General features: G+C 38.3%; 1 protein-coding gene across 1 annotated transcript in view; it reads right to left on the reverse strand.

The window, feature by feature from the left end:
- The window catches only part of LOC128652723 (vomeronasal type-2 receptor 26-like), a 120,468-nt gene that overhangs the window by 624 nt on the left and 99,669 nt on the right, over positions 1–20,175 (reverse strand). The window contains exon 6 of the mRNA XM_053705654.1: positions 6,138–7,012. Coding sequence (XP_053561629.1) covers positions 6,138–7,012 — 875 coding nt within the window. The remainder of the gene's footprint in view (positions 1–6,137; positions 7,013–20,175) is intronic.

Genomic DNA, 20,175 nt, shown 5'->3' on the forward strand with positions numbered 1-20,175 from the left:
CTGCCCGGCAAAAGTAGAATATAGTGATGTAAGCTTCGATCCGCCGGACTCAGTCCGACACAGATCGATTCTTACGTCACTCCAGATGTTCCGAACGCAAGTTCAGCACAATCTGACTACTTTTGCTAGTTATCAAATGACTAGCAGGTACGCTCGGCACTTTTCTAACCCAGCGTACCTGGTTTTCAATCCGCCGACCTGGAGGCGGCAGATCCCATAGGAATCAATGGGAGTCTGACCATAGCGAAAGTTCATGTTCGTTGCTGCCCGACATCCCATTGATTCCTATGGGAGATGTCTGCACCTAACACCCTAACATGTACCCCGAGTCTAAACACCCCTAATCTGTCCCCCCCTACACCGCCGCAACTAAATAAATGTATTACCCCCTAAACCGCCGCTCCCGGAGCCCACCACCACTCTAATAAACTGATTAACCCCTAAGCCGCCGCTCCCGGACTACGCTGCCACTATAATAAATATATTAACCCCTAAACCGGCCCTCCCAGACCCCGCCGCAACTATAATAAAATTATTAACCCCTAAACCTAAGTCTAACCCTAACCCTAACACCCACCTAACTTAAATATTAATTAAATACATCTAAATAAATATTATTCTTATTAACTAAATTAATCCTATTTAAAACTAAATACTTACCTATAAAATAAACCCTAATATAGCTACAATATAACTAAAAATTATATTGTAGCTATTTTAGGATTTATTTTTATTTTACAGCCAAATTTAAATGTATTTTAACTAGGTACAATAGCTATTAAATAGTTATTAACTATTTAATAGCTACCTAGTTAAAATAAAGAGAAATGTATCTGTAAAATAAATCCTAACCTAAGGTACAATTACACCTAACACTACACTATAATTAACTAAATTATTCCTATTTAAAACTAAATACTTACCTGTAAAATAAATCCTAAGATAGCTACAATGTAATTAAATAATTACATTGTAGCTATTTTAGGATTTTTATTTATTTTACAGGTATCTTTGTATTTATTTTAGCTAGTTAGAATAGTTATTAAATAGTTATTAACTATTTAATAACTACCTAGCTAAAAGAAATACAAAATTACCTGTAAAATAAATCCTAACCTAAGTTACAATTAAACCTAACACTACACTATCATTAAATTAATTAAATAAATTAGCTACAAATAACTACAATTAAATACAATTAAATAAAGTAACTAAAGTACAAAAAATAAAAAAACTAAGTTACAAAAAATAAAAATAAAAAGTTACAAACATTTTAAAAATATTACAACAATTTTAAGCTACTTACACCTAATCTAAGACCCCTAATAAAATAACAAAGCCCCCCAAAATAAAAAAATGCCCTACCCTATTCTAAATTACGAAAGTTAACAGCTCTATTACCTTACCAGCCCTTAAAAGGGCCTTTTGCGGGGCATGCCCCAAAGTTTTCAGCTCTTTTGCCTGTAAAAAAAAAATACAACCCCCAACATTAAAACCCACCACCCACACACCCCTACTCTAACCCAAACCCCCCTTAAATAAACCTAACACTACCCCCTGAAGATCATCCTACTTTTAGCCGTCTTCAGCCAGCCGACCAGCAATGGAACAGAAGAGGACATCCGCAGCGGCCGAAGTCATCATCCAAGGGGCACTGAAGAAGTCTTCCATCCGATTGAAGTCATCATCCAAGGGGCGCTGAAGAGGTCTTCCATCCGATTGAAGACTTCATGCAGGCGGCGTCTTCAATCTTCATCCATCTGGAGTGGAGCGGAGCCATCTTCAGACGAGCCAACGCGGAGCCATCTTCTTCCACCGACGACTTCCCGACGAATGACGGTTCCTTTAAGTGACGTCATCCAAGATGGCGTCCCTCGAATTCCGATTGGCTGATAGGATTCTATCAGCCAATCGGAATTTAAGTTAGGAAAAATCTGATTGGCTGATTGAATCAGCCAATCAGATTGAGCTCGCATTCTATTGGCTGATCGGAACAGCCAATAGAATGCAAGCTCAATCTGTTTGGCTGATTGGATCAGCCAATTCGATTGAACTTGAATCTGATTGGCTTATTCAATCAGCCAATCAGATTTTTCCTACCTTAATTCCGATTGGCTGATAGAATCCAATCAGCCAATCGGAATTCGGGGGACACCATCTTGGATGACGTCATTTAAAGGAACCTTCATTCGGCGAGTAGGCGTCATGGAAGAAGGATGGATCCGCGTCGGCTAGAAGAAGATGGCTCCGCTCCGGATGGATGAAGATAGAAGATGCCGCTTGGATGAAGATGTCTACTGGTCCGGATGTCCTCTTCTGCCCGGATAGGATGAAGACTTCTGCCGCTCCAGATGTCCTCTTTTGGTCCATCGGTGCCAGGCTGGGTGAACACTACTCAAGGTAGGGAGATCTTCAGGGGGGTAGTGTTAGGTTTATTTAAGGGGGGTTTTGGTTAGAGTAGGGGTATGTGGGTGGTGGGTTGTAATGTTGGGGGGTGGTATTGTGTTTTTTTTTACAGGCAAAAGAGCTGATTTATTTGGGGCATGCCCCGCAAAAAGCCCTTTTTTAGGGCTTGTAATAGAGCTGTTAATTTTTTAAATTTAGATTAGGGTAGTGAAATTTTTTTATTTTGGGGGCTTTGTTATTTTATTAGGGGGCTTAGAGTAGGTGTAATTAGCTTAAAATTCTTGTAATCTTTTTTTATTTTTTTGTAATTTAGTGTTTGTTTTTTTGTAATTTAGTTTAGTTTATTTAATTGTAGGTAATTGTAGGTACTTGTAGTTAATTGATTTAATTTATTTATTGATAGTGTAGTGTTAGGTTTAATTGTAACTTAGGTTAGGATTTATTTTACAGGTAATTTTGTAATTATTTTAACTAGGTAGCTATTAAATAGTAAATAACTATTTAATAGCTATTGTACCTAGTTTAAATAAATACAAAGTTGCCTGTAAAATAAATATAAATCCTAAAATAACTACAATATAATTATTCGTTATATTGTAGCTATGTTAGGGTTTATTTTACAGGTAAGTATTTAGCTTTAAATAGAAAGACTTTAGTTAATAATATTTAATTTATTTCGTTAGATTATAATTATATTTAATTTAGGGGGTGTTAGGGTTAGGGTTAGACTTAGCTTTAGGGGTTAATACATTTATTAGAGTAGCGGCTAGGTCCGGTCTGCAGATTAGGGGTTAATAAGTGTAGGTAAGGTAGCGGAGATGTTGGGGGGCAGATTAGGGGTTAATAAATATTATGTAGGTGTCGGCGATGTTAGGGGCAGCAGATTAGGGGTTCATAGGGATAATGTAGGTGGTGGCGGTGTGCGGTCGGCAGATTAGGGGTTAAAAATATTTATTATAGTGGTGGCGATGTGGGGGGACCTCGGTTTAGGGGTACATAGGTAGTTTATGGGTGTTAGTGTACTTTATAGCACAGTAGTTGAGAGCTTTATAAACCGGCGTTAGCCCATAAAGCTCTTAACTACTGACTTTTTTCTGCGGCTGGAGTCTTGTCGTGGAGGGTCTACCACTCACTTCAGCCAAGACTCTAAATACCAGCATTAGGCAGATCCCATTGAAAAGATAGGATACGCAATTGGCGTAAGGGGATCTGCGGTATGGAAAAGTTGCGGCTTGAAAGTGGGGGGCAGATTAGGGGTTAATAAATATTATGTAGGTGTCGGCGATGTTAGGGGCAGCAGTTTAGGGGTTCATAGGGATAATGTTGGTGGTGGTGGTGTGCGGTCGGCAGATTAAGGGTTAAAAATATTTATTATAGTGGCGGCGATGTGGGGGGACCTCGGTTTAGGGGTACATATGTAGTTTATGGGTGTTAGTGTACTTTATAGCACAGTAGTTAAGAGATTTATAAACTGGCGTTAGCCCATAAACCTCTTAACTACTGACTTTTTTCTGCGGCTGGAGTCTTGTCGGTAGAGGGTCTACCGCTCACTTCAGCCAAGACTCTAAATACCAGCGTTATGCAGATCCCATTGAAAAGATAGGATACGCAATTGGCGTAAGGGGATCTGCGGTATGGAAAAGTCGCGGCTTGAAAGTGAGCGTTAGATCCTTTCCTGCCTGACTCTAAATACCAGCGGCCTGCCAAAAGCAGCGTTAGGACCCCATTGACACTGCTTTTGACGGCTAACGCAGAACTCTAAATCTAGCCGTAAGTGAATACTCTGTGATCACAACCTTTGTTTTCCTTATGACCTGTTTTGCCACATTTTTGTATATCTACTATCCAGAGAGACTTTGGGGTAGATTCGATGTAGCGAATCATGTCCGCCCAACATCGCTAATTGCCGACAGCATACACTGTCGGCATTTAATATTGCACAAGTATTTCTTGTGAAATGCTTGGACAATGCCGCCCCCTGCACATTCGCTGCCAATCAGCCGCTAGCAGGAGGTGTCAATCATCCCAATCATATTGGATCGGGATGATTGAAGTCCGCCACATAATAGGTGGTGGAAAAGTAAAGGATCTTACGACCGCTGCTTCTTAACTTAAGTTTCCGATAAGCCGGAAACTTTTGGATTAGATTACAGCAACCACTGTTTGTTAAATCTACCCCTCAATGTGTGATTGCTCTCATATTTAAGTGAAGAATATAGGTATATGATGTATTGCTGTATAATCAAATGTTTAAAAGAGATATTTATTTATCAGGGTGGTGGAGTAGAAAGGACTCAGAGGTTTATGTATATGAGTATATATATATACATACATACACAGTAATGTGCAAAAGTCTTAGGCCACCATTAGATTTGTTGTTTATTCAAGGTTTTAATGACCATCTATATTTATTTGTTTGTCTATTAATTAAGATACAAACAAATACAGAAAATATGTTAAAAAAAACAAGATGGCTTCTTCAGTCAAAAGTCTATTTAGTGTGACCTCCCTTATTGCTAAGCACATCTTGATCTCTTTTAAGGAGACTGTCCTGAAGTTATCTGAAGTAATCTTCTGGTATGTTATACCAAGCTTATTTCAGCACTTCCCAGAGTTCTTATTCAGATTTTGGTTGTCTTTTATTTATTTCTCTGTCCAGTTAAGCCCATACTGTCTATAGGTCTGGACTCTGTGGAGGCCAGCCCATGATTGCCGCTGTTTTTCTCTCCTAATATGATTTCACTGCATTGTTATCATGCTGAAATGTAAAACACTTCCCAATAAGCCACATTCGAGAAGGCATGGCAAGATGAATTAAAACATGTCTGTACTTTTTAGCTTTCATAATCCCATCATTTCGGACAATATCGGCAACACCACTGACAGAAAAGCAGCCCCAAACCAGGACAGACCCTCCACCATGTTTCACTGAAGGCCACAAGCACTCGTTCTTCTATCTCTCTCCAAATCTTCTTCTCACAGATTGTTGACAATTGGACCCAAAAAATGTGAAACTTGGATTTGTCACTCCATAACACAGCAGTCATTTTGACATTAAATATTAGGACAAATACAGGTGTTAGCAATTACATTAATTAGGGTTCCATTGTATTTAGCTCTACGAGAGCCTGCTATAACTCAAGTGTAAGGGGGGTCAAACTAAATATTTGCCACTTTAGACTATTGAACCTGTTTTTTTTTTAAATATTGCACACAAATATCCTGCATTTTCTGGTTGCATTCTAATAAAGAGACTGATAAATAATAATATATGTTCATTGCTAAAAGAACAAATCTAATGGTGGCCTAATACTTTTCCACCATACAGTATATATATATGTGTGTGTATGTTTATAAATATGTATATGTGCACACAGATACCCACAATTCACAGCTCAATATCTTGCTATATTTTAATAATAAACTTATGTTATCCTAAGTATTTATATTTCTGAGTGTAATACTCTATTTTAATGCATTTTACATGTTTTGTTATACTTTTTTCTAGCCATAACACTTTACTTCTGGTAAGACTAACTTGTATAGCACTGTTATGTGTTACATGGTCCAGCAATACTGGTAGTGAACCCTGCACTATCAAACTTTAATCTAGGCCTTTGACAGCAAATGTGACATCTCATATATATATATTCTTATTTAAACATTTATAGAAGCCAGTGACATCAGTAGCTAAATATATCAACATATTAATGTTTACTTAGCATATGTACCCTGGTGTTAAATTCAGGTTTAAATAATATAATGTAGCACTTGGGAATGAATATACAGCCCAGCAGCCCTGCACTAGAAGCCAGCATTGCAAATATTTCTACAGCTACCATGTATTTGCCCTTGGTGCTAAGATGCGTTGGGATGAAAGAGATCCAAACACTGCAGAACACCAGCATGCTGAATGTGATCATCTGGGCCTCATTGAAACTGGAGGGTAAATTTCTAACCAGGAAAGCCACAAAAAAACTGACCACCGAAAGGAATCCTATGTAGCCTATCACAAGGTAAAATGCAGTGACCGAACCCTCATTACATTGTAATATCATTTTCCTAATGTAAGACTGAGTGTCATAGTCTGGATATGGTGGGTAGAAAGCCAACCACAGCGTGCAGATCATAGTCTGACCTAGAGAGCAGACAAGGACCAGACGGATGGACACTCGGGATCCCACCCACTTCTTTATTTTGCTCTCAGGTTTGGTGGCATTGAAGGCAATTACAACAGTGACTGATTTTGCCAGGACTGAAGAGACAGAAACAGTAAAAATTATTCCAAAGGCAGACTGTCTGAGTAGGCAGATCATCTCCACAGGACGTCCAATGAACAGTAAGGAGCAGAGGAAGGACAACATGAGGGAGAGGAGGAGGGTGTAGCTGAGGTTCTGGTTGTTGGCTTTTACTAAAGGAGTTGTGTGATGCATAAAGAAAATTACAAGAACAGCAATTGTGACACTACAAGAAAAGATGGAGACTGAAGTAAGGGCAATTCCTAATGTGTCCTCAAATGAAAGGAATTCAACAGTCTTTCTGATGCACATAGTTCTCTTATCATTGGGCCATTGATCTTTGAGACATTTTATACAGGTTTCAGCATCTGTAAGAATAAAGAAAACCGTGATTATTACCTTTAAAGGTGGTCAATTATTATTTTTCATTTCTTTTTTGCTTGTTTCACTTATTTGGAAATCTTTGTTTCACTCATTATTCCAATTTTTCAACGGAGGCAGATGTTTTATAGCCTGCAGATGTTTCTGTTAAACTAAATGGCTCAGTAAGTGAATTCTATAATCTTGAGCTTCTCACCAAACCACACCCCTCATTTGTACCTATATAAACCATTTGAAAACATTGTGTTCCTCTGGTAGATTAATAACGTTTTCTACAAGATAATGAGCATCTGTTAGATTTTATGAATCTTCTCAAATTACATACACAATATAATATTTAAAAGGCATCCATATATTCTGGCTAACAACTAACAAACGACTAGATTATGAGTTTTGCGGTAAGAGCTGCTCGGTAATAACTTGCAAGTTATTGCACCACTATCTTCCCTACAGCGCTGGTATTACAGGTTTACAAAAACCCAGCGTTATCAGGCAAGAAATGAGCATAAAGCAAAATTGAGCTCCATACCGCACTCTAATACCAGGGCTGCTGAAAGCTGCAGTAATCTGGTTTTACGTGCTCATGCACAATTTCCCCATAGACATCAATGGGGAGAGTAAGCTGAAAAAAAGTCTAACACCTGCAAAAAAGCAGCGTAAAACTCAGTAATGCATCCCCATTGATTCCTATGGGGAAACTAAATTTATGTTTACACTTAACACCCTAACATAAACCCTGAGTCTAAACACCCCTAATCTTACACTTATTAACCCCTAATCTACAACCCCCGACATTGCTGACACCTACATTATACTTATTAACCTCAAATAAATCAGCTCTTTTACCTGTAAAATAAAATACAAACAACCTCCCAACAGTAAAACTCACCACCCACACAACCAGTCCCCCAAATAAAATCCTAACTAAAAAAACCTAAGCTCCCCATTGCCCTTAAAAGGGCATTTAGCTCTTTTTCAAGTGCCCAAACCCTAATCTAAAAATAAAACCCACCCAATAAACCCTTAAAAAAACCTAACACTAACCCCCAAAGATCCACTTACAGTTTTGAAGACCGGACATCCACCCTCAAAGAAGCCGGGAGAAGTCTTCATCCAAGCGGCAAGAAGTCCTCAACAAAGTCGGGAGAAGTCTTCATCCAAGCCAGCAGAAGTGGTCCTCCAGATGGGCACAAGTCTTCATCCAGACAGCATCTTCTAACTTCATCCATCCGGCGTGGAGCAGCTCCATCTTCAAGACATACGGCGCGGAGCATCCTCTTCTTACGATGACTCTTCCAGAATGAAGGTTCCTTTAAGTGATGTCTCTCCAAGATGGCGTCCCTTGAATTCCGATTGGCTGATTGGAACGGCCAATAGAATGCAAGCGCAATCCTATTGGCTAATTGGAATTCTATCAGCCAATCGGAATTCAAGGGACGCCATTTTGGATGATGTCACTTAAAGGAGTCATCGTAAGAAGAGGATGCTCCGTGCCTGATGTCTTGCAGATGGAGCCACTCAGCGCTGGATGGATGAAGATAGAAGATGCCATCTGGATGAAGACTTTTGCCCGTCTGGTGGATCACTTTTGCCAAATTGGATTAAGACCTCTTCTGGGTTCGTTGAGGATGCATGTCTGGTCTTCAAAACTGTAAGTGGATCTTTGGGGGTTAGTGTTAGGTTTTTTTAAGGGTTTATTGGGTGGGTTTTATTATTAGATTAGGGTTTGGGCACTTGAAAAAGAGCTAAATGCCATTTTAAGGGCAATGCCCTTTTCATGGCAATGGGGACCTTAGGTTTTTTTTAGTTAGGATTTTATTTGGGGGGTTGGTTGTGTGGGTGGTGGGTTTTACTGTTGGGGGAGTTGTTTGTATTTTTTTAAAAGGTAAAAGAGCTGATTTCTTTGGGGCAATGCCCCACAAAAGGCCCTTTTCAGGGCTATTGGCAGTTTAGTTTAGGCTAGGTTTTTTTTATTTTGGGGGGGCTTTTTTATTTTGATAGGGCTATTAGATTAGGTGTAATTAGTTTAAATATCTGATAATTTATTTTTTATTTTGTGTAATTTAGTGTTTGTTTTTTGTAATTCAGTTAATTTTATTTAATTAATTTATTTTATTTAATTGTAGTGTAAGGTTAGTTGTTAGTGTAAGACAGGTTAGGTTTTATTTTACAGGTACATTTGTATTTATTTTAGCTAGGTAGTTAGTAAATAGTTAATAACAATATACTAACTATTCTTCCTAGTTAAAATAAATACAAACTTGCCTGTAAAATAAAAATAAAACCTAAGATAGCTAAAATGTAACTATTAGTTATATTGTAGCTATCTTAGGGTTTATTTTATAGGTAAGTGTTTAGTTTTAAATAGGAAATATTTAGTTAATTATTTGAATTTTTAATTAGATTTATTTTAATTATATTAAAGTTAGTGGGTGTTAGAGTTAGACTCAGGGTTAAAAGCTGGGAGTAAGAGAGACTAGGCCGCTGCAGAGCGTGACGTAGAGGGGAGAGTCCTATTGCTGCCAAACCGATAGGGTATGTTGCTCACAGCCCCGTGAGGTGCAAATCAAATGCGGCTAAGCGCGAGCCGCAAAAAATGCAAGGACAAGGAGAAAATGCAGCACTCGTGGGACACCAACTTGAAGTTAAAAGACAAAACTTTATTCCATTAGTGTAAAATCACAGGTAGGATCAGGGAATTAACCCCTTTCGCGTTTCGTGCTCCGCCTGAGCACTTAGTCATAGGGATATTTGCTTAAACCGGACATAGCCTATTTAAAGGCACAGTGTCCAATCAAGCAATGTTTCGGAAAAAATTTAAAAAAACAATAATATAAAAACATGTTGACATTGAACATGATCATCTTGCAATATGAATGCATGTATTAGCCAAACATCAGTGAATGTAAAATGTAAAAATAAACAATTTTGTATCACATCAAAATTCCCTAGTATTGTATACAACAACACACTGCTTCAAAAAAACATCAAAAATATAGATATTGTAACAATGACATTGATAAGCTAGAGACACCCTATGTATAGAAAAACTTTTACCCAATACATTAAACTTTTAACTAACCTAGTACGTTTGTGCTAAGTAGGAACTGAAGTTGTTACCATATTATTTAATAAATACAAGAAAAAATCATAACGGTGTGTTACATAACACTGAACATGGTTAGTGATGATGTATAAGGCATATGTCTTGGGATAAATCGATAACCAAGTAGCATGGTATGACATGGTAAAACTGAAAATAGATATTAGTCTATAAATAGACTCATATCCCACTCCTTATTTAAACCTTCAGGGGTAACCGTTCTTAATTTATATATCCAATACATTTCTTGTTTGAGTAACATTTTATTTCTGTTTCCCCCTCTGGTCGGTGGATACATTTTATCAATGACTTTAACTGTCATATTAAATTTATTTGTCATGTGCATGCTAAAATGGTGCCGTGCAATTGCTGAATTTTTATTATACATTTTAGTGTCATATATGTGTTCCCTCATGCAAGATCTTAATTCTCTACTAGTCTGACCTGTATATTACATGTGACACAGATTACATTCGAGTAAATATACAACATAGTGGCTCCTGCAATTTGCATAGAAACCAATGTTGTAGCTTTCAAGGGTTACAGTACTTGAAAAAGTTTCTCCTCTGCCTATAATGTCACAGGTTGAACACGGGCCAGTGCCACATACAGGTATCAGATGGGGACATCAATCAAGAAGGAGGGGCAGTCCGCTCAAAAGTTAGAGCTGTCCCTTTAGGGGACGGACGAGAAGGGCAGGCAGACGACAGAAGAAAGTCAACAAGAAAATCCAAGGGACACAAGAAACATTGACTGTAATTAATCTCTCTGATTATCCTCTGACAGAAGGACAAAAAAATGTATTAAGCAAAGGATTGGGCTTTGCCCCATCCCATAGCTTTTCAGCCTTTAAAACCATTATCGATGTAAACAGGTTTGTGCGCAAACTAACGTTGAAACGTTTCTTTAAAGATGATAGAGGCATTGAATACCATGATAGTCCATCCACAGAGGAAATAGGAGACAATCCAACATTACAGCAGTTAGACACACAGAGCACCCATTTTGATTTCCAGGATTTAACCAGTTTAAACACACTTAGGCCTAGATTTAGAGTTCGGCGGTAGCCGTCAAAACCAGCGTTAGAGGCTCCTAACGCTGGTTTTTGGCGCCCGCTGGTATTTGGAGTCAGTGATTAAAGGGTCTAACGCTCACTTTTCAGCCGCGACTTTTCCATACCGCAGATCCCCCTACGCCATTTGCGTAGCCTATCTTTTCAATGGGATCTTTCTAACGCCGGTATTTAGAGTCGTTTCTGCAGTGAGCGTTAGAGCTCTAACGACAAGATTCCAGCCGCCTGAAAATAGCAGGAGTTAAGAGCTTTCTGGCTAACGCCGGTTTATAAAGCTCTTAACTACTGTACCCTAAAGTACACTAACACCCATAAACTACCTATGTACCCCTAAACCGAGGTCCCCCCACATCGCCGCCACTCGATTAAAATTTTTAACCCCTAATCTGCCGACCGCCACCTACGTTATACTTATGTACCCCTAATCTGCTGCCCCTAACCCCGCCGACCCCTATATTATATTTATTAACCCCTAACTTGCCCCCCACAACGTCGCCGCAAGCTACTTAAAATAATTAACCCCTAATCTTCCGACCGCAAATCGCCGCCACCTACGTTATCCCTATGTACCCCTAATCTGCTGCCCCTAACATCGCCGACCCCTATGTTATATTTATTAACCCCTAATCTGCCCCCCACAACGTCGCCGACACCTGCCTACACTTATTAACCCCTAATCTGCCGAGCGGACCTGAGCGCTACTATAATAAATGTATTAACCCCTAATCCGCCTCACTAACCCTATCATAAATAGTATTAACCCCTAATCTGCCCTCCCTAACATCGCCGACACCTAACTTCAATTATTAACCCCTAATCTGCCGACCGGAGCTCACCGCTATTCTAATAAATGTATTAACCCCTAAAGCTAAGTCTAACCCTAACACTAACACCCCCCTAACTTAAATATAATTTACATCTAACGAAATAAATTAACTCTTATTAAATAAATGATTCCTATTTAAAGCTAAATACTTACCTGTAAAATAAATCCTAATATAGCTACAATATAAATTACATTTATATTATAGCTATTTTAGGATTAATATTTATTTTACAGGCAACTTTGTAATTATTTTAACCAGGTACAATAGCTATTAAATAGTTAAGAACTATTTAATAGTTACCTAGTTAAAATAATTACAAATTTACCTGTAAAATAAATCCTAACCTAAGTTATAATTAAACCTAACACTACCCTATCAATAAAATAATTAAATAAACTACCTACAATTACCTACAATTAACCTAACACTACACTATCAATAAATTAATTAAACACAATTGCTACAAAGAAATACAATTAAATAAACTATCTAAAGTACAAAAAATAAAAAAGAACTAAGTTACAGAAAATAAAAAAATATTTACAAACATAAGAAAAATATTACAACAATTTTAAACTAATTACACCTACTCTAAGCCCCCTAATAAAATAACAAAGACCCCCAAAATAAAAAATTCCCTACCCTATTCTAAAATACAAAAATTACAAGCTCTTTTACCTTACCAGCCCTGAACAGGGCTCTTTGCGGGGCATGCCCCAAGAATTTCAGCTCTTTTGCCTGTAAAAGAAAACATACAATACCCCCCCCCCAACATTACAACCCACCACCCACATACCCCTAATCTAACCCAAACCCCCCTTAAATAAACCTAACACTAATCCCCTGAAGATCTTCCTACCTTGTCTTCACCATACCAGGTTCACCGATCCGTCCTGGCTCCAAGATCTTCATCCAACCCAAGCGGGGGTTGGCGATCCATAATCCGGTGCTGAAGAGGTCCAGAAGAGGCTCCAAAGTCTTCATCCTATCCGGCAAGAAGAGGACATCCGGACCGGCAAACATCTTCTCCAAGCCGCATCTTCTATCTTCTTCCATCCGGTGCGGAGCGGGTCCATCTTGAAGCAGGCGACTCGGATCCATCCTCTTCTTCCGATGTCTCCCGACGAATGACGGTTCCTTTAAGGGACGTCATCCAAGATGGCGTCCCTCGAATTCCGATTGGCTGATAGGATTCTATCAGCCAATCGGAATTAAGGTAGGAATTTTCTGATTGGCTGATGGAATCAGCCAATCAGAATCAAGTTCAATCCGATTGGCTGATCCAATCAGCCAATCAGATTGAGCTCGCATTCTATTGGCTGTTCCGATCAGCCAATAGAATGCGAGCTCAATCTGATTGGCTGATTGGATCGGCCAATCGGATTGAACTAGATTCTGATTGGCTGATTCCATCAGCCAATCAGAAAATTCCTACCTTAATTCCGATTGGCTGATAGAATCCTATCAGCCAATCGGAATTCGAGGGACGCCATCTTGTATGACGTCCCTTAAAGGAACCGTCATTCGTCGGGAGACATCGGAAGAAGAGGATGGATCCGCGTCGCCTGCTTCAAGATGGACCCGCTCCGCACCGGATGGAAGAAGATAGAAGATGCGGCTTGGAGAAGATGTTTGCCGGTCCGGATGTCCTCTTCTTGCCGGATAGGATGAAGACTTTGGAGCCTCTTCTGGACCTCTTCAGCACCGGATTATGGATCGCCAACCCCCGCTTGGGTTGGATGAAGATCTTGGAGCCAGGACGGATCGGTGAACCTGGTATGGTGAAGACAAGGTAGGAAGATCTTCAGGGGATTAGTGTTAGGTTTATTTAAGGGGGGTTTGGGTTAGATTAGGGGTATGTGGGTGGTGGGTTGTAATGTTGGGGGGGGGGTATTGTATGTTTTCTTTTACAGGCAAAAGAGCTGAACTTCTTGGGGCATGCCCCGCAAAGGGCCCTGTTCAGGGCTGGTAAGGTAAAAGAGCTTGTAATTTTTGTATTTTAGAATAGGGTAGGGAATTTTTTATTTTGGGGGTCTTTGTTATTTTATTAGGGGGCTTAGAGTAGGTGTAATTAGTTTAAAATTGTTGTAATATTTTTCTTATGTCTGTAAATATTTTTTTATTTTCTGTAACTTAGTTCTTTTTTATTTTTTGTACTTTAGATAGTTTATTTAATTGTATTTCTTTGTAGCAATTGTGTTTAATTAATTTATTGATAGTGTAGTGTTAGGTTAATTGTAGGTAATTGTAGGTAGTTTATTTAATTATTTTATTGATAGGGTAGTGTTAGGTTTAATTATAACTTAGGTTAGGATTTATTTTACAGGTAAATTTGTAATTATTTTAACTAGGTAACTATTAAATAGTTCTTAACTATTTAATAGCTATTGTACCTGGTTAAAATAATTACAAAGTTGCCTGTAAAATAAATATTAATCCTAAAATAGCTATAATATAAATGTAATTTATATTGTAGCTATATTAGGATTTATTTTACAGGTAAGTATTTAGCTTTAAATAGGAATAAGTTATTTAATAAGAGTTAATTTATTTCGTTAGATGTAAATTATATTTAAGTTAGGGGGGTGTTAGTGTTAGGGTTAGACTTAGCTTTAGGGGTTAATACATTTATTAGAATAGCGGTGAGCTCCGGTCGGCAGATTAGGGGTTAATAATTGAAGGTAGGTGTCGGCGATGTTAGGATGTTAGGGAGGGCAGATTAGGGGTTAATACTATTTATGATAGGGTTAGTGAGGCGGATTAGGGGTTAATAACTTTATTATAGTAGCGCTCAGGTCCGCTCGGCAGATTAGGGGTTAATAAGTGTAGGCAGGTGTCGGCGACGTTGTGGGGGGCAGATTAGGGGTTAATAAATATAACATAGGGGTCGGCGATGTTAGGGCAGCAGATTAGGGGTACATAGGGATAACGTAGGTGGCGGCGGTTTACGGAGCGGCAGATTAGGGGTTAAAAGTGTAATGCAGGGGTCAGCGATAGCGGGGGCGGCAGATTAGGAGTTAATAAGTGTAAGGTTAGGGGTGTTTAGACTCGGGGTACATGTTAGGGTGTTAGGTGCAGACGTAGGAAGTGTTTCCCCATAGGAAACAATGGGGCTGCGTTAGGAGCTGAACGCTGCTTTTTTGCAGGTGTTAGGTTTTTTTTCAGCTCAAACAGCCCCATTGTTTCCTATGGGAGAATCGTGCACGAGCACGTTTTTGAGGCCGGCCGCGTCCGTAAGCAACTCTGGTATCGAGAGTTGCATTTGCGGTAAAAATGCTCTACGCTCCTTTTTTGGAGCCTAACGCAGCATTTGTTTGAACTCTCGATACCAGAGTTAAATTTATGGTGCGGCCAGAAAAAAAACCCGCGGAGCGTTAACAGCCCTTTTACCGCCGAACTCTAAATCTAGGCCTAAGGGATTTAGAAACTTCCAATGTTGGTCCTGATGAACTCAACATGTCAACACCAAAACAAAAAACCTCTGATTTTTACCCTGTTCAGTTTAGGGGCAAATTTCTGAATTTATTTCAAAAGCAAGTGGAGAGGGATATTCTAGAATTAGAAAGTAAGTGTAAAACAACACATATTCAGCCTAATCTCACCAAAGGAGAATTCAGAGCTTTGAAATCTTTACAGGCCAATGATAATATCACTATAAGAGCAAGTGATAAAGGAGGGAATGTAGTGGTATTAAATAAAGTAGACTACATTTCAGAGGCAAAAAGGCAGTTAAATGATGTTTCAACATACAGGAAGTTAACAAATAATCCAACATGTGAATTTAAAAAGAAACTACTAAGAATCTTAGAACAAACAGTATCTTTGGGTATTCTAACAAAGAAAGAAATCAACATATTGGTCCCAAACTATCCATCTATTCCTATATTTCATCATCTTCCCAAGACACATAAGAGCCTTGTTTCCCCACCTGGTCGACCTATCATCTCCGGCATAGGCTCACTGTTTGAGCCTCTGTCGGAGTGGATAGATTCATTATTGCAACCAATTGTAATCGCACTTTACAGTTATTTAAGAGATTCTTCACATTTGATCAACAATTTACAAAAGGTAAAATGGAAAATTGGTTATCGTTGGATTGTGGCAGATGTCGCATCCCTATACTCTTGTATACCACATTTTTTGGGTGTTAGAGCCATTAGATATTTTTTGGATCAAGACACCAATTTTTCAGAAGAAACTAAGATATTAATTTGTGAAATAATTGAATTCCTCTTGCAACGCAATTATTGTATGTTTGACAGTGAATTTTATTTACAGGTCTGTGGCACCGCCATGGGTGCTAAATTTGCACCCTCTTTCGCCAACCTGTATGTAGGTTGGTGGGAGAACAATGTTATTTTCACTGAAGAAAATCCGTACATGAAGTCCACTGTCGCATACATGCATTATATAGATGATTTGTTGTTCATAGTGGATGAAACTGTAAATGAGATGGAATTTATGGAATTTCTAAATGACAATAATTTAAATTTAAAATTTATTGGTGAAAGCAATTGCAATACTGTTAATTTTCTTGATCTTACATTGACAGGTATGATTGACACAGAGAGCATAGTGACAGATACATTTCGAAAGCCAACTGCAGGTAACTCTATCTTGCATGTGAGATCCTGTCATCCACCACACTTAATTAGATCAATACCCAGGGCCCAATTTTTGAGAATCAGGAGGAACACAAACTCGGATGAACTTTTTGAAAAACAGGCAGCAGTGCTCAAAATCAGACTTATAAAAAGAGGGTATAACACCAAGCTTTTGGATAACAGTATCCAACAGGCTAGTGTTAATACACAACAGGGCCTGCTATCGAAACAAAAGAAAGATAACAGGGATTTTGCAGATTCCACTATTGTTTTCTCAACTGAATACTCTAATCAGTATAACCAGGTATGTGGTATCTTAAAAAGAAACTTACAAATCTTACAACAAGATGAGATACTAAGTGAGATTATCGATAAGTGTAAGTTTGTTCCTAGACGGGCGCCCACTTTAGCCAATAAATTGTCACCAAGTTTAGTGTCCTCTAAAAAACAGAGAACGGGTACATGGCTACATAAAAAAGGAACTTTTAAATGTGGCACTGGCCCGTGTTCAACCTGTGACATTATAGGCAGAGGAGAAACTTTTTCAAGTACTGTAACCCTTGAAAGATACAACATTGGTTTCTATGCAAATTGCAGGAGCCACTATGTTGTATATTTACTCAAATGTAATCTGTGTCACATGCAATATACAGGTCAGACTAGTAGAGAATTAAGATCTCGCATAAGGGAACACATATATGACACTAAAATGTATAATAAAAATTCAGCAATTGCACGGCACCATTTTAGCATGCACGACAAATAAATTTAATATGACAGTTAAAGTCATTGATAAAATTTATCCACCGACCAGAGGGGGAAACAGAAATAAAATGTTACTCAAACAAGAAATGTATTGGATATATAAATTAAGAACGGTTACCCCTGAAGGTTTAAATAAGGAGTGGGATATGAGTCTATTTATAGACTAATATCTATTTTCAGTTTTACCATGTCATACCATGCTACTTGGTTATCGATTTATCCCAAGACCTATGCCTTATACATCATCACTAACCATGTTCAGTGTTATGTAACACACCGTTATGATTTTTTCTTGTATTTATTAAATAATATGGTAACATCTTCAGTTCCTACTTAGCACAAACGTACTAGGTTAGTTAAAAGTTTAATGTATTGGGTAAAAGTTTTTCTATACATATGGTGTCTCTAGCTTATCAATGTCATTGTTACAATATCTATATTTTTGATGTTTTTTTGAAGCAGTGTGTTGTTGTATACAATACTAGGGAATTTTGATGTGATACAAAATTGTTTATTTTTACATTTTACATTCACTGATGTTTGGCTAATACATGCATTCATATTGCAAGATGATCATGTTCAATGTCAACATGTTTTTATATTATTGTTTTTTTAAATTTTTTCCGAAACATTGCTTGATTGGACACTGTGCCTTTAAATAGGCTATGTCCGGTTTAAGCAAATATCCCTATGACTAAGTGCTCAGGCGGAGCACGAAACGCGAAAGGGGTTAATTCCCTGATCCTACCTGTGATTTTACACTAATGGAATAAAGTTTTGTCTTTTAACTTCAAGTTGGTGTCCCACGAGTGCTGCATTTTCTCCTTAGACTCAGGGTTAGGTTTAGGGGTTAATAACTTTAGTATAGTTGCAGCGACGTTGGGGGCGGCAGATTAGGGGTTAATAACTGTAATGTAGATTGCGACGAAGTTAGGGACAGCAGATTAGGGGTTAATAATATTTAACTAGTGTTTACGATGTGGGAGTGCGGCGGTTTAGGGGTTAATATGTTTATTATAGTGGTGGTGATGTCCAGAGTGGAATATTAGGGGTTAATATGTTTATTTTAGTGTTTGAGATGTGGGAGGGCCTCAGTTTAGGGGTTAATAGGTAGTTTATGGGTGTTAGTTTACTTTTTAGCACTTTAGTTAGGAGTTTTACGTTACGGCGTTGTAGCGTAAAACCCATAACTACTGACTTTCAGTTTACGGTATGGATCTTGGCGGTATTGGCTGTAACGCTCACTTTTTGGCCTCCCAGGCAGACTCGTAATACTGGCGCTATGGAAGTCCCATTGAAAAAGAACTTTTTGAAAGCTGCTGTAATTACGTTGTGTTACGGCCAAAAAAGTGTGTGGTGCAGCTAAACCTGCAAGATTCGTAATACCTGCGGTAGTGAAAAAGAGCCTTAACACTGCTTTTTCACCCATATCGCAAAATTAGTAATCTAGCCGATATATATTTATTTTTATAGTTGGGTTTTGATCAATGTTTGTGGCATTATCACTGACTTTTACTAGATTTTCATTAAAGAAAACTCTAAGAGGCCAATGGGAACAAGTGCATCTCAGATATGTCATAAACAAATCCTGCTTATTTCTTTTTTTACACCCTACACATGTATGTAAACATCAAACAGAATACAGTGAGCACTACATATCACACAACAGACATGTTAAAAATCAAATACTTTAATTGTGTCTGAAATGTGTTAGTGGTGTTGTGAGTGCGAGGAACAATTGGTGAGAAAATGAGACAGACAAGATGAGGAAAGAAAAGGGAAATGATAGAGACATGGCAGAGAAAGAAGGAGAAGGAGTGGTGGGTAAGGATGGGTAAAATGAAAGGATGAAGAGAAAGTGTATTGGCAGAACAGAAAGAAAAAAAAAGTGTTAAATGTATGTAAAATATAAGGTCAATGGAGGGAGGCAGGGAAATACACCAAAAATAAGGGCAGAAAAGTAAGGGAGATAAAGCAGAGTGAGTGAAGTGCCAACTGGTGCTGCTGTCAACTGTACAGAAAACAAGGGTGGGTCACGTGGGCTCTCACCATCATGAAATTAATTTATCAGGTATGTATGCATCTTGTTATCTTTTATGATAAAGAGTCCACAAGCCATTACATGTTGGATCCTATAACCAAGATCTGAAGTCTGCAAGACCACCATCAAGTTAAAAAAAGTAAATGAATTAAACAGAGATGGTGGCTTGCAGACCTTTTCTACCAAAAGCAGCTCTAGAAGTGACAAACATATCAATATGGTAAAATTTGGTACAAGTATGCAAAGAGAACCAAGTAGCTGCCTTCCAGCTTTGTACAATGGAAATGTCATTGTGGAAAGCCAAAGGAGTAACAACTTCTGCAGTAGAATGTAGTAGAAATGCTTGTGCAATGTTAAATGCCGACAACAATGTTGGGCGGACATGATTCGCTACAGCAAAATATGTCCACCCGGCATTTGGTAAATCTACCCCTAAATGTCTACCCCTAAATCCCAGGATAGGGCAGAATATTCAGATACCTTTATAGTTTAGGAAAGGGTCAAGAGAAAAAGAATCATCCAAGAAAAAAGTTGAATATGAAGATAATGCATAGGGCTAAAGGCTGGGCCTTAAGAATCAGAAGCTGATCTGATAACCAGTGCCAGGAAAAAAGCTTGAATGTAAGGGAATATAGAAATATTTTTGTGATACAAGACCGACATGGCTGAAATTTGGCATTTAAGGGAACTGCCTGATTAACCTTATTCCAAGACATCCTTTAAAAAAACTATAATATA

Source organism: Bombina bombina, chromosome 3 (genome assembly GCF_027579735.1).
Source record: "Bombina bombina isolate aBomBom1 chromosome 3, aBomBom1.pri, whole genome shotgun sequence".
In the NCBI taxonomy this organism is placed as follows: domain Eukaryota; kingdom Metazoa; phylum Chordata; class Amphibia; order Anura; family Bombinatoridae; genus Bombina; species Bombina bombina.